The sequence below is a fragment of the Colletotrichum siamense genome (assembly GCF_013390195.1).
Source record: "Colletotrichum siamense strain Cg363 chromosome Unknown KSG_Cg363_contig06, whole genome shotgun sequence".
In the NCBI taxonomy this organism is placed as follows: Eukaryota; Fungi; Ascomycota; class Sordariomycetes; order Glomerellales; family Glomerellaceae; genus Colletotrichum; species Colletotrichum siamense.
In genome coordinates this window covers 729,321-749,608 of record NW_023501019.1, presented here as the reverse complement: position 1 = coordinate 749,608, position 20,288 = coordinate 729,321, and the positions used below count along the sequence as shown (strand labels likewise).

Genomic DNA, 20,288 nt, shown 5'->3' with positions numbered 1-20,288 from the left:
CCACGTCTAAGTGTGAAAGCTGCGAGCTAGAAGCTGGGAGACGTCGGGGGGTTGATGTTCACCTGAGATGAGATTGCCGTGGCGCCATCGACACCAGACGCGACTGCACCGCTTTGGGGTAAATCTGTTTTGCAGGAATGAGGCAATCTGCCCCTTATGCAACCCGGCCGCTCGCCTGCAGCCGCCCGGCTCAGTCCGCCACGGAGGTGAAGATGGTGTCTCAGGCGTGGAGTTAGCGGGCGCCACGGCCCGCAAACATCGATATGAGCATATCTGGGCGGGTTCCAGAGCGGGTGATAATCTGCATTCAGCCTATCGAATCATATTCAGCTTGTCTTGGTCAGCAATAATTTGGGACTCGTGAATTCGAATAGATGGTTTTGTCTGACGCCCCCAGAAAATGATGTTCGGTTTTGCCACTGATATGGATACTTATTCTTACAAAAAGCCATGTTCTGTTTGTAACTCAACCTGAATCGCAGGTCAGAGGAGGTGCGTGGCCATACAGCCCTCAGAATTAATAACAGTATCCAGAGTTGAAGACCCTTTCCGCTATGCGTCGATTTTCAGCGATGCCAAACATTGAGGACGGGATACAACGGTGGTGTATAGGAGGTATTCGAAAGTGTCTCATGATTGTTTTACATAGCTGTCTAGTTCCTGCAAGTTCTACGACGACCTTTAGCCCTCCACCACCACTCAATCCGACGCCAGTATCCATAATTCGGAAACCGCCACCGTTCCTCGCATCATCCTTTTGACCTTCTCTAAGCTTTGCAACCACTTGATATTTGACTGATTCCTGTTTCTTTGGAACTGCCCTTCCAACAAGAAGACACCTTGGCGCACACCACTCCAAGGTCGGGTTGCGGCTGTGAAATTGCTTGAGGTCTCGACCGGCGTCTGAAGCTTCCCTTGTTCAATAAACCTACCAACAAGCAGCCACTCGACGATCTTCGGGAAGGATTTGGCAGCATCCACTGCGCTTACCCAGAATTCTGCCCGCTTGTAATGTATTCTCGCACCATGAGAGACCAGTATCTTCACCACTTCCGCTCGACCTTCGTGTGCAGCAGCCATCAATGCTGTTCCTGCCGCTGACCCTTCACACTCCACATCCAGTCCCATTTTCAATAGGTTTCTAACTTCGTCAACACGGCCATGGTGAGCCGCAAAGCAAAGGAGGCTGAAGTTTCGGCTCTCACTCGTTGTGTCTTGAAACTGACCCAGCCGTCGCAAGAAGGTAGGACCCATGCGCCGGTAGAATAGTGGGAGGCATCGCCGACTGGATCCTTTGGCCAAAAGCTGGACCTGCCACCAAGACTGCCAGAGTACCATCGTTTGAGGATCAATATCAATGTCTCGGGCAAAGTCCGAATTGAGAAGAAATGTCGCTATCTCGACCTTGACTAGGGCAGACGACCAAACAGGGAGGCCCAGGGCCCCTGGCTGATTGACTTTCATGCCTGTCGCCAGCAGCATGTGGAATGGCTTGATTTCATCCAGGAAAAGGAAACTGTTGCCTCCGTCATTGAAATTAATTCGCTTCCCTCTGTCTAGCAGGACTTCTATCGCTTGGATGTTGTCTTTAAGTATAGCTGTTTGGAGTGCTGTGCGACCTCGATAGTCTCTGATGTTAATCGAAGCACCTTGGTCGAGTAAATACTTAACCATCGCGGGATCGTCATGATCCGCCGCCATGTGCAGAGGGGCCATGCCGGCTGAATTAGTGGCGTCTGGGTCCGCTCCATGCGCGATAAGAAGGTTCGCCGCGACCACATTCTTTTTGATTGCCGCTCGGTGTAAAGGAGTGTTGCCGCTATCGCCTTTCGACTGTGTGGCTACTTCCTTCGCCAAGTTGCGACCGAGAGAAGCCTCAAATCGCTTCAAATGTGAGAGTAAGACCGCCAATGGATCGCTGGACTTTCTTTTAATGGCTCGGTGTGCTGGGGTCGAATTGTTTACGAGCCAAATAAGTTCTGCCGGGGGAATAGCTTCCAAATAGGTAAGGAGGGTCTCTTCGGGCCTCCCGCCTTCCATGAAGAAATCAAGTGTTGTGAAACCACGAATAGGCCACGCTTGATCATCTGAATTACTGCTCTCAGATGAGGGGGACGAAGAATCAGACGTTGATGAACTGTCACTGCCATCATTTATCTTTCTGCCCCTTTGCCAACCCACCGTGTAGTACCGTGTGATATTGCCGTGACGACGACATGTTATTCCCTTAAAGCTTGCCCCTCTACTGATGAGAACTGAAACACAGCGTTCAGAGACGTCATTCTTTCCCAAAGCATAGAGAAGAGGGGTGCATGTTCGACAAGACCTCATGATAATATTAGGCGAGCATCCCCCATCGAGAAGCTTCTCGACGTCTTCTTCATCATCTCTGTCGATTGCATGCTTCATAGAGCCCGCCCAAACTGTGGCTTTCATGTGCCTCTCTTGAGCAGTCATACCTTCGCCAGTGGCTGCTGCACCCAGGATGGAGTCCTGAACCATTCGCATGATGTTCTTACTTCGAAAAGCGGTCATGTCTAACGGAGTCTTGCCATTCTTGCTCTTCAGGTGCTTTGCACCCAATTTCAGCAACAATGCTGTGACCGACTCGTTATAATGATGTATGGACATATGGAGGGCCGTAAAGCCACGATGGTCCTGGGCATCAATATTTGCACCGCGGGATACGAGAAGGGTGATCGAATCATGTTGTCCAAGAAGTGTGGCTATGTGTAGCGCAGTCGTCCCATCCGATGTAGTGATATCAAGATCAATCGCGTACTCCTGATTGAGAAGATAGGCTACCGTCTCTGCCGAGCCTATTGTCGCAATATGTAAGGCTTTCGCCTGTGTGTAATTGTAGGAGCTGGAGCCGTAGTCCCAACATGTAAGACACACGGTCACTTCGAAATCCCACAGTCGTTGATTGCCGGCCATAGTAACCATTTCTTCTAAGAAAGAGGTCCACCCGTAGGCGCAAGCCCATGCGACTGGAGTCCACCCGTAGGCGTCGCTGGTACTTAGACTTAGTGCGCCTCCTCGTCTCAAGAGAATCCTTGCGCTGTCAAGGTTTCCAGCCATTATGTGGATGAGCAATGGCGATCTGTTGCCTGGCTGACTTAAGGTGTTTGGATTACATCCTTCGTCCAGTAGCGATCGCAGAATTGTGACTCTTCGCGTATTGCTCGGCTTTCGAAAGCGAGAAAAACCCCCCGTTTCAAGCAGGTGAACCACGCTTCCAGGTAGTCTTGGATTAACACGATTCCTTCTAGCAGGCAAACAAAATTCGAATGTTGGTGTTCGTGGAGAGAACGGTCTAGGTTTGGTGCTTCCGTGAAGATGCAATAAGCCAACGAGCTCCTCCCCTGTCTCGTAACGGTGGAGATCGTCAATTCGAGCTTTGTCTGTCCTCTGAAGTATCTTTTTCAATATCCTGTCGGAGGATTGGCTACGTCCATGGGTGCAAATGAGCTCAAGCGCATTGAAAGAGTTTCCCCTTGAGCCGGTTCTGGCATGAACGTCCACACCGAGTGAAAGAAGACGGCCCACTAGGTAGACAGAGTCGTGAACAACAGCCCAGTGAAGAAGCTGTAGGTCTAGCCCCGTTCCCATCAGATCTGAGTGATCTGTCGTTGCGTCGATCACAGAGCCAAAGATATTATCCAATATCATGACAAGTTCGGATTTGATTCTCGGGCTTTCGGGGACATCGCAACTGAGAAGGGTTTTCACTTCCCTGAGCGCAGAGATCCCAGACACTGTCTCGTGATTCGCCAAGCAACCCGTGTCGACTAAGATATCGACTAAAGCCGACGCCCACTGAACTCCTGACGGCGGAGGCTTAGACAAGACTTCTATCAGATGGTCGATAACCATCGACCATATGCTCCGCTGGTGTGGGCCTAATGAAAGAGGTAGCTCTGTGGAAATGAGAAGTCCGAGAACGTCCTCTTTGTAGGTAGAAAATGAGCTTGAGGATAGGTAACAGCCGACGGGGCTCTTCCACTTTAGAGAATCTTGGTAGGAATAGATAGCCAGAAGCTGCTTGACGGCATCTATATGCACGTTCGGCTGTAGATCATGCAGAGGCGTCTCATCGCCTGGAACCGGTAGAACGCCGCGGTTATGAAGTTCTTGCAGGGTTTTGGAGGACTCGATGCCTGCGATGATGGCATTTACCGAGGGGCGAGCGCTCTGTAACATGTCTTTACTTGCCTGACAGTGTTTGAGGATGATGCTGGCTTCATGATAATCCGGATGACCTGTAAAGAGGGCGTTGGCCAGTGGCGTCCGCCCATTGATGTTATCAAGTGCATGCAACGCTATTTCGCGATCTTCCTTTCCGACATGCGTCGACATCAGCACCTGAAGAATTCTTCCAGACTTACGCCCGGTTGATAGGTGCCAGATGTTGCGACCCTCTCTATCGGTGGTTGTTGCCTTGGATCCATGTTTCAAAAGGCTCACCAGGACGTCCTCGAACTCATTCTTCGTACATCTGAGCAGCAGTCTTGCCATTTTGACATTCTCACTTTCGGATCCAGAGAAGCGATCGAGCAGAAAGCTTAAGCAGTTGGCGGCCAGATTTGACATAGCGTGGTCAAGAAGGCCGTCCAGCGTGTCGTCCTGAAGTAGCAGTTGACCTCGTGGTGTTTGACCGGTTTCCTTCAAGGCGCTCAAGGAGTCGCTCTCAATAGCCTTTTTCATCCTCTCGACAAGCATGTCATCCGTCACAGCCTCAAGAGCAGGCAGTGGTACATCGATATCATGCATGTCTGCGACAACATGTCGGAATGCTGTAAGATATGCTGAAGCTTCTGCCTCTCCCTGCAAAACCATGTCTCCAAGAATCTCCAAGATGGTAGCCACATCTAATCTTGCTTGCTCCTTTTTGTACTTCGTCCACTCCCGACACCGTAATCGAAATGTGTGGATGGCGTCGTCGTGCATTTGAGCACCACCCTTGACCATCGCGGCAAAGATTCGATAGTTCCCTGCCCACTCAGACGACTTCAGCCCCAGAGCGCCCATGGAGTTCCACGAATACTGGGCTGGAAGAGGTCTTGTGCAATCAGCTCCTGCTTCGATCAACGTCTGCAAGAGCTCTATCGAAGGCTTCTCCACTGCAGAGATCCTGTCCCATGTTCTGCACGTCTTTCTGGTAGATAGATCGTGGCACGCAATCAGGAAAGGGCCGCCGAGAGCGCATTGCAATGGTGAGCCTATCCGACTCATTCGGTGCACATCAGACTGATTCGCAAGCAGAGTATCACAAAGACGGTTCAACCCTAAAAGGCAGGCCATATGTAACGGTGTGAAGTCGCCGCGTCGAATGAAATGAGCCAAACGTCTCGTCTGGCCTTCTTGCCACTTCCAGTCTGGATGTTCCCTCTGTCTCCAGAGCCAAGATCTTGATTTAAGGGCTTCGATAATTTCCTCTGATCCCGAGGACGCTGATGATCCCGAGGATTCTGATGATGAGGATTCCTCTAATCTAGAGGGTTCCTCTGACCCCGAGGATTCTGATGATGCCGAGGATTTTGATGTGCCCCAATGAGACCCGGACGGTCCTGTACATGCTTCCGTGGATTCAGAGCACAAGGAATCACTGCTGCTATACCACTCGTCTGGCCAATAGTGAGTACCCACACTCCAAGGCTTGTCTTTGAACCGATCGTTGACCCAGCCATTCCAGGAGCCTCCAAGGCGGTAGAAGTGACAGACTTCTAAGGACCATGCTTTGAAGTTCGAGGTTTGCGCGGGGTTGCAAAGTTCCATAGCTTGTTGTCTGAACTCCTCGTCGTCCCAAAGCTCGTCTGCTAGTCGGGGCCAAACCAAAGCCGCATATCGATAAAACGGTAGCCGCCTCCGCCTGTTGGACAAAAATCTGTCTTCAGAGTTCAATCTTTTAGGAAGCCGTGAGAAATGATTGAGACACAAGAAACGAAGCGCACATATACCGAGGAGGCGCCAACTTCGACATTTCGACAAACGGTATCCCGCGAACTCTGGATCAGTGGGGTCTATGTGTTCCAGAAACTCTTTGACCGTATTGTGTGCCAGCCCGAACTCTTCTCCGCGAGTTGACTTGGTCAGAAAGATGCCACATGCATCCATGATCTCATTTTCATCGACTTCAGGGTATTCCAACTCATCGGCATCCAGCCCGGGTATGCTTGCCACCGATAGCGCCTGGCAAAGCTCATGGCTCGTGAGTGGAGGGTCCGAGAACGCGGTCAACTGAAGAGCAGATTGAATCAGAGCTTTGGTTGAAGCCGGTTGTTCGTTGAAGCGCTGGAGGGTCAGCTTGTATATCCCTTCCAGATTTTGCGGAAGTGTCTTCGACATCTCGTGCAAATTTTCCGTCGTGGCGTATCGTGCGATATACTCGATGGAGCAAGATGCAAACCGGAAGCTTCTGTTTGGTCAGTTTACACTCTCCGACAGCTTAAGGTTACATCACCTACTTTGGGTTTTTAACAGGACCGAGGCTCTGAATGACATTGTCTTTCAGTCGCAAGTTGTGGAAGACTGAATTCGCCCCCATGGCCATCTTCTCAATCTCTGTGGCGGCGAACACTTCCAGCTGGTGTCTGTCGGGCTCAAATTCCTTGCAACAAAGCGATTCGCCAAAGCTGCCTTTGAGAGTGGTCTCTATTCTTTGCCGATAACGCGACACCATGGCTAATCTGACGTTGCCAGATTCTGATGCTAATGAAGCCATCAATTGCGTGACGTTATCGCCCTCGCCAGAGCACTCATCCACCCCATCAACGACACATAGGACCTGCCGAAACACTTTCGTCATAGCGAAGAAGACTGTCTTCATTCTTTCTATAGTCGGTATTTCGACTAGTCTTCGAGTTCGCAACTCGGAGTAGTATTTCCCGAGTATAGTCATTGCCGATGGGTGCTGTACGGCAATCTGGGCAAGAAGAGTGCTGAGGAAATAAAAGCATTCGTAGGATCGTGGGTCTGAGAATCGACAGAAGGCAAAGATTACCGCGGTGGCTTGATCAGAATAGTGTGTATGGATCGCGGTTTCGATGAGTGTGGCGGCAAAAGTCGTCTTCCCGGCTCCAGGGCCGCCTGTGATCCAAAGATGGGAGCTTTTGTCGCTGGAATTACCGTGGTCTATCCAGCATCGGATGGGTTCATGTTCCAGCAACTCATACTCTGTCCAGTGGGTTCGTTTGCTGACAGTCCGCGTGAGGACTTCAAGATGGTCAACCCTTGCGAAGAACGACGTCACGGTGGAGTTCTCCTTTGAGAACCTGCAACGGCCCATCACGTATCTTCTGATGACTTCTCTGCGATTTGGAGAATGTCGATCTTTCCCTTTAGAAAAGCTTTGCAGCAGCTCGTTCATGGAGTTGGAGGAGAGAGCCCTAGTAACAGCCTCTTTGTGTTGACCAATTTCTTGTATCAGGTCAACGGTCCACGCTGTCGTGAAGGGCCATCTCAGCTTTGCTCGTGGTTTGAGATCTTCCTCCCGTTTTATGACATCGTAGGTAAGCTTCCTACGGCTCAAGCTTGCCTCGAGTTTCATCAGTGTCTGTCGGCAAGAGAATAGCTGTTGCGGTAGCTTCGGCGAGCGGAGGCCATAAACATCATCAAGAACCTGATCGTGATCTTCGTCAAAGGTGGAAGCCACCAAAGTGAGTCGATGCAGTAATCCAGCCAGGTCTTGGATCTCGGTTGCAACGCGGCGGATTTCGTCACGCCTCTTGATGTCCATGAACGGGTCAATCTTGTCCTTCGCAAAATCGTATGTGCTTCGGAATGCATTGTCGGCGACGGCCACAAGCCCACGAAGGCTGTCAACGACTTCAGTTGGCTCCATGGTAGTCACAGATTCTGGCCGGCTCCAGATGACGAGCTTTCCTAAGAAAAAGCGCTATGGCGCAGGGGTCTATGTTGTATGATGTTGACTGGAGTCCGGCGAGGGAAATTTTCAACATCGACTTGTTTTTGTGAGGGGGATCGGAGCCTTGATGCCTATTCGGCAAATTCTTCTCGAGCAATCATCGCTCTGCGTGATGTGCTGACTGCATGCGTGTGTGACGTGGTGTACCTTCCCCCGCTCCTCCTGTGATACGCGGCCAATTAACGCGACAATGTCTCATTCGCGTACTTGGCCTTGCAGACCGCCAGGGTGTCAAGTAGTGCAGCTTTGACAAATGCCTCTCAATCTCAAAAGTCGATATCACGAATGGATGTGGAATTACACAACATTGAACAGTTTGGATGATATGCTTTCGCCGTGAACCTTGCCGCTGAAGGTGGTTAATTGCCTGTCGGTTGTCGCCTTGCTCGATGAAATACGTGGTCATCTTTTAACAGGCAGCAACGGAGTCTGCGTTGTCACTCTCTGGCTCGGATAGAGATGTGTTAGTTTTTTTCTAGGAATCAAAAAATCTATGTTGATGAACTTCATACACAGGGTACTATTCTCATCAGTCTCTGCCACTTTTCACCGCAACGCCTGCTAGTGTCTTCATTTATCGAGTTTGTGGATCCAAATTTTCATTCAGTCGTAATTTGATATTCTTATTTTACGTTCTTGTGCTGCAGCTCTTCGTCTTTTGATAGTTCTGGCATTTGCGTTGTGCTTGTGACTCTCAATTATGTCCTGTGCTGCAATTCTCGCAGTCTGGCTCTAATTGTTTTTGCTTACTTCTCAGTATCACACAAGGCCAAAATGACTCATGAAACTGCTTTTCGTAGAAGCTTGCAGCTTTAGAGGGCATCAGGCTTGCCAAAAGCACGCAGGAAGGGCAATGGTTTCAGCCCTAGGCCCTTGTAGGCACCAGTTCAGTCTAGCCCGGACACCCAACCAAGGACAACCTGATTCAATTGAGACGAACTGAGACGTCAAACCTCCAAATTGTTCATATAATTCTCAGAATAGACGACACCGGATATGCAGATCCGCGATTCATGGGAGATCCCTCCACGGGATCCAGGGCTCCCACGGCCTCCACGGATGCTCGAGCCGACCCAAATTTCCGGAACCCGCGCGGACAACGCGGTCGGCGGGGACCCCACCGGTGTCTTATTTCAACATCACCCTCTTCTCTTCTTTAAGGCAACTATCGCCTGGTGACACAAAGTCTATTTCAATCTAATGTGGGCTTCAGATGAACTCCCTGGACCCTGGCATGGGTAACCGAGACCGAACGTCCGAGTAAGTTGAAGGGGCTCTGGGATCCCGAGAAGGCAAATACGGTGACTTACCTATTTGGCAGAGAGATCATATCAAATCGGGGTCATAGTCTTGACCGTAAATCCCGCAGCTTTCTTGCAAGCCTACAATGAGTGCTCAGGCCCCGATCAAAGTTCTTCCTTAGACCCCCTAGATATCGGTGTTCCCGGGAATGCAGTGGCTCATGTCGCCGTTTAGAGTTTGTAATTGGCCGCCAGGTTTATTGACAGATATCGGAGACTCATGGTTTGCAAGAAAGTGTGCAGACTGCTTAGCCTTAGGCATCCTGACACCATTTGCCGAGGTTGAACTATCTATACCTTTGAACCCCGATGTTGCCATCCTTTAACGTTGGGAGGTTTGGGTATAAAGAGGATGTCCCCGCAACGACTTATCCGTATATCATCATCACTCAACCCTATCTTGCCGATACACCATATCAATAGTTCACTCTCTACAGCCATCCCTTAGCCAGTATAAGAAAATCTGTCAAAATGCAGTTCCTCAAGATCGTCTTCACCTTCGCCGCTGCCCTTGCAGTTCCGGCATCCGTAAGTATTTAGACCAAGCCCAGATCATTGTCAATAACTAACGTGTTCTATAGGCCGCCACCTGCATTCAGCTCGGAGCTTGTGCCGAGGGCAACGACATCAGACAGTGCACCTCCGGAAGTTGCCATCAGAAGCTTGGCCAGACTTGCACCATTAGCGGCAACACTGTCAGCTGCCCCAACTAAGCTATGGGCACTCGGCCATTACATTTTTTGATATAGCAGATAGAGTCTTGATTAAAATCTCAGTTTGTTTATAAAGATTTCTACCGGTGTTTGGCTTGAAATCAATGCTGTACCGTTCTTTCACTTCCGTGACTAACTGGTGACCCACTCATGGGCTCCTCACATCTCCCGCCGTTGACAACGACTAGAACTCGAACACTTCCTCTTCAACGTAAAAAGTGCTCTTCGTAGAACTGACCTTAGACGCTGCGATCCTAACATCCCGAATGAGTTGATTAGGACCACAAACGTTGACGGCTGCGTCCAGACAAGGATGCATTCTCCTCACGCCTTCTAACCATCCCAACACATCCGGACGGCCTTGCCTCAACTCTCCCGGAATGTCATGTTGATTGGGTCGGCCAGCCATTGCGTGTCCGTCCTCCCCATCATCCACCCGTGCAGCTCCTCTGCCTGTTACGTAAATCGAAATATTCAGAGTCGCAGGCACACCAGGATCGGCAGCCAACGAAGCAAGACTTCTCAACTCGTCGCCGAACCACTCAATGCTCTCGACGTCTTTGACGGCCCATAACATGTGAATATGCCACGACTTCCCTTGCAGAGCATAGGCATCGGCAGATGCTGCTCGCTTGATGAGATGAGTCGCAATGCTGATGCCGGGAGTGATGCCAATGCCGCCGGCAGCGAGAACTGTGAGCGGCTGCTCGCCCCAACAGACTCGGCCGACGCCGTACGGTCCATCCAGTCGTATGCGAAGCTTTCCCATTTTCGGTTCCATGCCTTGACACGTGGTCACGTCCTCGCTGCTCGTCTCTCCATCACCCGGGACGATACGCTGGACTTTCCTCGTGTACCCGCCCAGCCCTCTGATCGCCAGCGTCGCACCCTCATCGCTGGGTGCAGACGCGATGGTGAAGGGGTGCCAGTTGAGGAACGATACGCTTGGGATCTGGACCCAGGTGATTTGGCCCGGATGCCGCGGCTTCATCCCTTCGAACTTGATCTTGACGACGTCTCCGTGGTGATGCTGCACAGCGGTTGTGTTTATCGAGCGGAAGTTGTAGTAGAATCGGAGGAAGCGGTCGCAACCCCAGAGCAAAAGCCCGGGTAGGAGAAACTCAGGACCTTTGGTGGCGTGGATGAGGGCGCCGACAACGAAGAGGAAGAAGAGGGCGTGGGAGTAGTAAAATACCTCGAAGAATCGGCGGCGTATAATGGGGACCGAGGTGAGGGAGATGAGGACGAGGGACGCCCATGCCATGGCGCCGACTTGGATGCGCAAGTTGGAGAACGAGTCAGCAAGTTGGTCAGTAGCGATGTAGTGCTGGGTGTTCAGGGCGAAGTGGATGGTTGCGTGGACCATGGTGGCGACGCCAATCCAGCGGTGGTAGACGAGAAGAACCGGGGATGGGATCTGGGCGACGATAGAGAAGAGGTTTGTCCGTGCGGCGAGGAGGAGCGCAATGCCGCCGTTGGCGATTGCGAGCCACCCGTAGAGTTTGAAGTCGGTGGTGAACTCGTTGTCGTTTACTCCGAATAAGATGTTGAGGCCGAGAAGAACGGCGAATCTTAGGAAATTGGCGGCATGGTGGTTGGTGAGGATGGGGATGGGCGATGGGAGAGTCAACAGCTTGTGCAGAGCTACACCTAAGCGTGTGTGGCCTGACGATGATGCTTTGATGAATGGGCGGCCTGGACATGGATGTCAGTATATGTGTAACATGTCTTTCATACAGCTAGAAAGGCTTACCGCGATGTGTCAAGCTGCGAAACCGCGCAGGAAGCCGGACGATGCTCTCGAGGAAAAGAATCCCAATGACACATAGAAAGTAGGCCCTCGCTGCCAGGTATTGATCTTGGATGATAGGTTTTTCCATGTTGAGCGACTAGTGATGCTATCGCAAATAATGAGTTTACTCAAAATCAGAATAGTGAGACAATTGGTGAGTTCAATGCAACATGTATAATGGGTCAAGATGATGTTCCGATATCCTGAGGTCGTGGTTATTCTTATGCTTATGTATTATGTTGGGTCTTCAGCTGCAGGCACTTGTAATCCGCAAGCTGAATGATGGCTTTGACATGTGGCTGGTGATGAGGGATCAAAACTTCCAAAGAGTGCTGTTGGGCGTGATGATGGATCAAACTTTCCCAACACAGTTAGTGTCAGGGAGGCGCGTTTGGGTTTGGAGCATCGTCTGCAGCGCCCCGCGGCGACAGAAGCCTGGACGTAACACAATATGGCTTGCTTCTAAGTAGTGCACTGAATTCATTTACTAGTCTTAGGTACTTTGATTCGAAGGTTTAGGAAATACAGCCTCAGCGTCTGATATCATAATCAAGATATTTGGCATGGAATCTGCCTTGCCCAGGGGCCCCGTACTGGAGAGTTCCATTGGCGTACAAGAGTCTCTGTTTTGCAATCATCAGAGACCAAGGCCTACGGCTTTTCAATCCAGTTAGAGAGTTTAAAGGCGCATCTTATTATCACTCGAGTAAAGTCACAAAGCTAAGGCAAAAACTCTACTATGGAATCCACCCCTACATAAACGACTATTACGGGTCTTCTTCTTCAGTTTCGTCGATACTTCTTCGCGACAACCTGATCTCTGTCGGTTTTCATCATGTCAGTCACGCGCAAGGCGAAGATGGACGTGCGCCGTTTGGACTTGAAGGACGCAAGCCACCGCGCACTTTAAGCTTAAGCTCGGGTACCTGCTGCTAGCGCATCACCACAAATCATCAGAATTTCCTAATTAGGCAAGAGTCAAAGTTGCAAAGGATTTGGCCCGATTACACATCAACATTCATGGATGCTTGGATTTGAGGGTCCTGTCACAAAGAAGATCGAATTGATTCCAAAGAAGTCCAAGTCTTTTCGGTATATAAGCTCCGTACGTGCCCGCCTCGATAGGTAATTGCAACAATTCATCACTCAGAACACACTCAGAACACACTCACAACACACTCACAACAAAACATTCTAGCAACTTCACGCTTTCTTCACAATTAGTTTCAACCACATTTTACTCAGAACAATGTTCAGCCAAAGCACTTCAGTCCTCCTCACTGGCCTTGCCGTTTTCACTGCCCTCGTCTCCGGCCAGGGCAACGACACCATGACCCAGAAGATTGGGTGGTCCGGCAAGCTCTCCTCTCTCGACGGCGGCCTCGGCGGCACAGTGACCGTCATTGACGCCTCAACTCTCATGATCAGCGACTACACCCTCAAGGATGCCTCGGCGCCGGCGCTGTACTGGTGGGGTGCCACCGACGATGTCATCAAGAACGGCTTCCGCATCTCCAACGAGCAGGTCACCAAGGCGGCGTCCACCAACACGCTCACCATTAAGCTCGATGCTGGGAAGACGCCGGCTGATTTCTCCACTGTCGGGCTGTGGTGCGAGCGGCTCTCGGCCGACTTTGGGCAGGCGACTCTGAAGGCTTCGTCCGGGTCCGGGTCCGGGTCTTCGTCCTCCGGCGGCAGCGGCTCGAGCTCGACTTCTGGGGCCACCAGCCTGTCTGGATCTATGGGACGCTTGGCAGTTGTCACTGTCGGAGTTGTCTCGTTTGCCGCCTGGATGATTTAGGTGGCACAAGTCGTGATTGCCACGACAACAGTGTCGCCATGTTTTCAGACTGGCTGGGTAGACAATTTGCGACAAGATGATCTTTACGATGGATTTATCAGGGTTAGAGGAAGGGCAGCATGTACATATAGTAGTTGAATGATCGTGGTTTTCTGAATCTCCCAATCGCTCAGCTCCTCCGTTGCGAATTGCCTATCGACAGTCGAAATTGGAGAGATTCGTAAAAGCAACCCGCCAAGATGCTCGCCAGTGGAATCAAAAACTCGGCAATGAACAAAACCGGAAATCTAACGTCGATAGATCTGAAGCGGGCCACAGTAGTCATGGTTCGCATGGTTCGTGGGATGCTGACCCTGGATGAGGCCGCCGGGATTGCAAGATATGTATTGAATGGGTAGGAATGATTGTTCCTACTGTGCGTGCCCATAATCCCGCCTCACATTACACTGTGCAGAGATTGGAGTCAAGGCACTGTATACCCGTCATCAGGCAACCAGACTAGCTGTGCCGCACCACCACCTTCCCACCCTCCCCGCCGCCGCCCAGCTCCTCCCGTCATCCTCCCCCGCCGTTCTCAACTTCTTGCCCTCCCGGCAACACCTCAAATCTCGGGCTCTCTCCTTCAATTAACCATATTCTGCCTGCCAATCGATTCGCCAGCGGGAGTAAGAACGATTCATCACAGCATCCAGCCTGGCTTACACGCCGGCTGACCTCTCCCAAATCTCACCATGTCCCAATCCAGGCGCCAAGCTCCTCTCGGTGAGCGGCCATACAAGATCCGTAAACACATCCACCAAGGCCCGCCCTTTCCTGCGGTGCCAATACCCGCCTCGCTGCCGCCTTATTGGCCGCCTACGGACGAGCCCTTCGTTAATACGCAGCTGTACGGCGGACCAGCCATCTATGGAGACAATGCCTGGTCCCAGAGCCAGGGACTCGGGCATCTCGACCAAAGCTTTATCAAAAGTTTGCCTACAGACAGCCAACCAGGACTTGACATGTTCCAGCCTGCTTCTGCTCAGGCACCTCCGCCGGCGTTGAGCACCGTGAGCAGCGTCACCTACTCGTCCTCATCCACTTCCCAGCCATCATCGGCAGGCTCCGGGCTGTCTCCATCCCAGACTGAGCTTCCATTTGAGTGGCCGGCTCCAACGTCAGCTTCGCAATCCCGCGTTCCATCGCCTGCTGAGCGGACAGTAGAGCGTGCCGAAAGCCGATTCGTCTGTCTCGGCCCGCACTGCGATGAGGCTTTCGACCGGGAGCAGGAGCTAAAGAGCCACTTCAAAGCGGTCCACACACACATTTGCAACTGGGGAGGCTGCGAGCAGCCGGCGTTCTCCTCCAAGGAAGGATTGACCTGGCACGTCAAGTTAGAGCACCTTCTCGTCTGCCCTGCGCCAGGATGTACCGAGAGCTCCTTCCAGAGCAAGAGAATCTTGGAGTGCCACATCAGATGTGCACATCCTGACGCCAATGAAGGCAATGGGAAGGCCGTCGAGTCAGTCCCGAAGCCGATGGTACCTGTCATGACCGTTGAAAAGTCCGCCGAACAACCATCCACCAACACGGCTCCAAATCCAAAGGATGCCATGGAGGACAAGGCGACTAGGCAAAGCCTGTCCGTCACGATCGCCAAGAAGAAATGTCGAGAACAGCTGCGAGCAGCTGTGGAAAAGAAGCATAAAAGGCAGAACGGTACGTAACGCCGACACCCAAGACGCTCGTCTGACCTTCGTAGGACAAGCACCTCGCGCGGCCGATAGTCCCAGTGACTCGTCACGAGCGGTAATCTCCCGCCTAATCGAGAGCGCCAGCTTTCCAATGGTTTGGGAGCATGGCGTTCTACCCTTTCTGGTCGAGTTCCTCCCAAAGTGGTGCGGCCCGAACCACGTCGTCAGCGTCACCCGCGGCAAGACTCCCGGCTCCCGTCGCGTCTGTATAATGACTAAGAAGCAACCATCACGAGCACGACGGATTATCATCACAGCCCACGTGAAAGATCTTCTGCCTGAGATCTACCGCCCTACAATATCTTTCGAATTCTCCATCGGCGACGTGGAACGCCTAGTCTGGGCCAGAGGGTTGAGCAAGGACATGCCGGACGACATCTGCATGGCCCGGAACCCATATTACTTCAAGGACCCATGTATGGGCGACAGCATCGGCATCGCAGGGACAGACGCCTTCGAGGAGAGTACCTCAACTCTGGGGCCGTGTCTAGTCATCGGCGGAGGAAACTACTGGCTGGCCAACTTCCATCCCTTCGTCGACGCGTACCAACACCTAAGCGAAGTCAGCGTGCAACACCCTTCACCGAGCGACCGATCCCGCTGCATCGAGGAACGCCACGATACCATGGACGAATCCAAAGACTTCACCATCGGTAAACTGACGGCAACATCAGGGATCGACCTCAAGACAACCCGCATCTCCCATGACCCTTTTTGGGAAGACTGCGGGAAAGAACAGCCTTTGATCGTGACGGACTGGATCCTGATCGCTGCAAAGACCAAGCAAGCCAATATTCTTCGCCGGTTCCCCTCAGAGACAATGCCCCTCCTGAAAGAAATACCCATCAAGACCACTTCGGCCATTGTGCCAGGCGGGTCAGTTTTATGCACGGGCCGAACATCCGGGCAACAGCGTGGACAAGTCTGCGAGGTACCCGCCTACGTCAGGGGAGAGGACAACGTTACAGGCAAGGCTACACGCGAATGGTTCATCGAAGACCCGGACGATGACGAGGAAGCATGGATTCGCGGCGGCATCGGCGTTGAAGGCGACAGCGGTGCCGCAGTAGTCGACGCAGACACCAACGCCCTTGTGGGCCAACTCTGGGGACGGAACAAGTACTTCGGGGCCGGCCCCCGCGTGACCTACTTCACCCCTGTCAGCGACCTCTTCGACGATATCCAAGAACGGTGCGACCAGCAAGGCCGGCCCCAACTGCCGCAGTACCGGGACGAGTCGGACTGCTACCCAGTCTACCCGAGCTGCCGACAGTGCTACGACCTGCGCACCTACCTCGACAGCAGACGCAGCTCACGCGAATCGCTCCGCTCCATGATCGGCCGACTCCAGAGCGACCACGGCGAACTACCCTCGCTCGGCGGCACGTCAGAGCTTGCGACGCCACAGGACCACGTTCTCTGGTCCCGGCACACTGGGGTCGAGGAAGTCGGGTCATCGTTCTCCAGCAGCATATCTCCCGCCGCAGTCCATACCTTCGGCTTCACCCCGCAGCCAGGGACGCCCAGTATCGTAGACGTCAAGAGCCCGTACGCCCTAACGCTCAGCGCGGAGGATCTGTATGACGACGAGGTCTTCACATCAACGGCCACCGGCAAACGGTCAGCTGCAGTGATGCCGCGCGGTTCGGTCCCGGGTGCCAAGAGGCAAAGATTACATTAGCCGTGGTTCTGTACATTAGCTGTAGCTCTGTTGCCAATAGCCCCTTATCCAGGCAGCCCCCCTCGTCCCATCTTCCTCGCGCGCTGGTCGCGACGGTTGTGATTCGCTCTGGAGCCCTTGCTGGCTTCCTTCCTCCTCCGCGCTGCCTCCGTGTCCTTGTCTCCAGTCGGACCTGCCACATTTCCTCCACGCCCGCCGCCTCTGCCACGACCCCGACCACCACCACGGCCGCGCCCACCTCTCCCACCTCTTGACGAGCCGCCGGCTCCATCCTGCTCCGACTCCTCGGCACCAGATCCCGCAGGACTGGCCCTCCACGCCGTGGACCGCAACTCCGTCTGCGCGCCGGTAAACGCCGCGGCGCCGCTGTACTTCGCCTCCAACCTCCTCTTCTGCGCCGGGTTCCTCGCGAGCATAACCGCCCACCCCTCAATAGCCTCATCCGTCATGCCCGTCTCCTCTCTCAGCCTCGCCCTCGGCTGTCCCCTCCGCGTCGCAGCCTGGCGGTCAAACACAGTCGGATCCGCCTGGAACGCCTTGAACAGCGTCTCCTCGCTGGCATCGTTCTGCCCGTCGGCCTCCTCATTGGCGCCGGCGTCGACGGTGCCGCCGACGTCGTCTGCGTCGTAGGTGTCGTCGCGCTCGTCGTCGTCCGAGTCGAAGGCCGCGAGGGCCGAGAGGATGGCGGCCTTGTTGGGCGCGGTGGAGCGGTCTTTGAGCACGTCGTCGGCTGTCTTTTCGGGGTTTCGCTTGCCGAAGTGGAGTTTGGAGACGTCTAGGTCTAGTCGGTCTAGTTCGTCGTCGTCGAAGACGTTGTGGCGTTGGGGGAGTTGTGGTGGTGTGGGTCGAGGTGCGATGTCGTGGCTGAAGCGCCGCTCGATCTTGGGTGATCTGTCTTGTGTTAGTAGGTCCGTAGAGTGAGGAAAATGGCACATACAGTTGCTCGCCACGGTTCAAGTCTCTGAGATGTGGCGGCAGATCATCCTCCAACAGATGCGACGTGACAACCTCCGTGTCATCTCCAAACTCATCAAATAGCTTCGACACAAACGCGGACCCCAAATCGGGGAACAGGTCTTGGATGAGCGCGATCTGGCTTTGCCTGTGAATATGCAACTCGGCCTGCACATCCCCCGCGTCAACGACCCCCTTGCCCTTGTCGACCTTCCTCTTCACGAGCCTCTTGGGCCTCATGAAACCCCCACCAGGCTTCTTGAACCCTTCCAGCGCTGAGATCCTCGTCTTTAGCGCCGTCGACGCCGCACCCTTTTCCTCCGCCCGCTTGAGCAGCTGCTTCAGTACCGGTGTGACTGTTACTAGCTCCGCGACAAGGGAGTCGTTGACGTTGAGCGGTCCGGCCTTATGCGTCTCCGCCGCGGACTTGAGGGAGAAGAGAACGTCGGCGAGCATGCCGAACCGCGGCGTCTCGCCCTCTTTGAGCCCGATGAGACATAGGTACATCGTTGTGATGAGAACCTTTCGCAATGGCGGGTTCGTGATTTTGAATGCAGACACCAGACCGTCTGAGAAATCTGACCCGGCGAGGAAGAACGCCGCCGCGTCAGGGGATGCGTGCAGCAGGTGGTTCAGCCCGGCCAGCCTGCTCTCGAGCGATTTGAGGTCGGCCTTCATCCCTGCTTCCAGGGACTGCGTGAGCGACTTCTTCAAACCCGCAAGCGACGTCTCAAAGGCCGCGGCGTGCGCCTTCCATGCTTTCGTGAGGACAGATGGCGCATTTTTCCGGAAGAGCTTGCTGAAGCTGGCGAGAAAGGTGGGTGTCGTGAGAGGTATCGGCGGGGGCGATGAGAGCGTGAGAAGGCGGGCTGTGAGGGTGAACGCCGTTCTGAGAAGCACCTTTGCTGGCGGGGATGAGCCTATTGTCGCGGCTGGGCTGGCCTCTGCGACCTCTGTGATAAACGTCGAGAGGAAGGCTGGGAGGGAGTCGTCTTTCGAGACTGCTTTTGAAAGTTGAGCGTCGGTCTGGGCGAGGTATGCCTGTGAGAGCGTCGTCCAGGCGTCGATGAGGGCATTCCAGTCCTGCGGGGTGAGATGAGAGCGCCATGTGGATGAGGGGAACGGGGCGAAAGGTGGGAGAGTCGCCATTTTGGTGTTCGTTCCTCGCTGTTGGCGGAGATTGTTGATTGTAGGGAGGGAGGGAGGGAGGGTAAGAGAGGTGCTCTGCGCGAGAGCGGTCGTCGTGTATCTTATTGCATGCGGCTTAGCTGAGCTGTCATGTCGTTCGCCGGATGATTCATGGTCGATGCAAGACCCCACGGTGCCAGCTTCCCGGCTGGAGCTTGATGCGGAAGTGGGTCCAGTCAGTACGTACACATCCCACCTCGCGCTACTCCCAAATAGGCCTAGCGCCTTTTCGGTAAAGCCCTACAACTTTCCCCCACGAAAAAGTTCGCGATCTCAATTTTCGCAGCCTCTCCTTCAAGCTTCTTTTCGAGCCCAACCAGCCTTCATCACTTTGCCGCAACCAACGTTCGAGTCGTGAAGGACCATTCTCGCCCAATCCTCCTCAATCAACCAACCCCCAGAACCAACCGTTCAATCCCGCAAAAATGTCTTACAACAAGGACAAGGACTTCGGCGAGGCGCCCAAGACGCACAAGATCCGCATCACCCTCTCCTCCCGCAAGGTCCAGTCCCTCGAGAAGGTCTCTGCCGAGCTCATCGAGCGCGCCAAGTCCAAGGACCTCCGCGTCTCCGGCCCCGTCCGCCTGCCCACCAAGACCCTCAAGATCACCACCCGCAAGACCCCTTGCGGTGAGGGTTCCAAGACCTGGGACTGCTTCGAGATGCGCATCCACAAGCGCCTCATTGAGTACGTTTTTTTCCCCTGCGCGAGCGCGCGCGTCCCATTTTGGAAGTGAGGAATTCTTTTGCTGACCCCATTTCAGCCTCAACGCCCCCACCGAGATCGTCAAGCAGATCATCGTCAACATCGAGGCTGGTGTCGAGGTCGAGGTCACCATCGCCGCCTAAGTTTTCCTCCTAAAAAAGGAACACGCCGCGGATCGGGACCGAGAAGGGACTTGTTGTAAGAGGGACGAACAGTATGGGCTTTGGCTTGGGAATGCTGCGCCGCTGTGCGTGAGGATGCCGAAAGGCTCTTGCGCCAGACGGCTGCGGCGGGCCGAGTTTGGAGGTCTAGATACCACCCAAATAAAACAATGACCCCAATTTGAGTATCGCTGTGATGTGTGGTGTTGCCGTGCAAGGCCGTGATTCTATCGGCGCGGTCCGGGTCCCAGGCAATGCCTGGAGACGGGTGCAGTGCTGCCGGTGTTTAAACGCCCGGTCAAATACCTCTCTATCCACTAACTTTTTATGA

The 20,288-nt window shown here is 53.5% G+C and overlaps 6 protein-coding genes across 6 annotated transcripts; 3 read left to right on the top strand and 3 right to left on the bottom strand.

Annotated features, from left to right (window-relative positions):
• Positions 1–4,007: 4,007 nt before the first annotated feature.
• Positions 4,008–7,843, bottom strand: CGCS363_v009201 (Vegetative incompatibility protein HET-E-1; the record flags this gene model as incomplete). Its single annotated transcript, XM_036641050.1, has 4 exons — positions 4,008–4,016; positions 4,066–5,051; positions 5,994–6,418; positions 6,468–7,843. 4 exons carry the CDS (start codon positions 7,841–7,843, stop codon positions 4,008–4,010), a joined length of 2,796 nt encoding a protein of 931 aa, XP_036492844.1.
• Positions 7,844–10,125: 2,282 nt separating this feature from the next.
• Nox1-0 (NADPH oxidase 1) lies at positions 10,126–11,821 on the bottom strand (the record flags this gene model as incomplete). Its single annotated transcript, XM_036641049.1, has 2 exons — positions 10,126–11,636; positions 11,695–11,821. 2 exons carry the CDS (start codon positions 11,819–11,821, stop codon positions 10,126–10,128), a joined length of 1,638 nt encoding a protein of 545 aa, XP_036493572.1.
• Positions 11,822–12,982: 1,161 nt separating this feature from the next.
• On the top strand, positions 12,983–13,534 carry CGCS363_v009199 (Cytochrome b561, DM13 and DOMON domain-containing protein; the record flags this gene model as incomplete). The annotated part of the gene is made up of 1 exon (XM_036641048.1): positions 12,983–13,534. The coding sequence occupies one exon, from the start codon at positions 12,983–12,985 to the stop codon at positions 13,532–13,534; it is 552 nt and encodes a 183-aa protein (XP_036493386.1).
• Positions 13,535–14,265: 731 nt separating this feature from the next.
• Positions 14,266–16,948, top strand: CGCS363_v009198 (uncharacterized protein; the record flags this gene model as incomplete). Its single annotated transcript, XM_036641047.1, has 2 exons — positions 14,266–15,232; positions 15,276–16,948. The coding sequence occupies 2 exons, from the start codon at positions 14,266–14,268 to the stop codon at positions 16,946–16,948; spliced, it is 2,640 nt and encodes an 879-aa protein (XP_036493387.1).
• A 44-nt stretch (positions 16,949–16,992) lies between these two features.
• ASCC2 (Activating signal cointegrator 1 complex subunit 2) lies at positions 16,993–19,051 on the bottom strand (the record flags this gene model as incomplete). The annotated part of the gene is made up of 2 exons (XM_036641046.1): positions 16,993–17,839; positions 17,886–19,051. The coding sequence occupies 2 exons, from the start codon at positions 19,049–19,051 to the stop codon at positions 16,993–16,995; spliced, it is 2,013 nt and encodes a 670-aa protein (XP_036493279.1).
• Positions 19,052–19,515: 464 nt separating this feature from the next.
• rps20 (40S ribosomal protein S20) lies at positions 19,516–19,939 on the top strand (the record flags this gene model as incomplete). The annotated part of the gene is made up of 2 exons (XM_036641045.1): positions 19,516–19,778; positions 19,855–19,939. 2 exons carry the CDS (start codon positions 19,516–19,518, stop codon positions 19,937–19,939), a joined length of 348 nt encoding a protein of 115 aa, XP_036493280.1.
• Between the last annotated feature and the right edge of the window lie 349 nt (positions 19,940–20,288).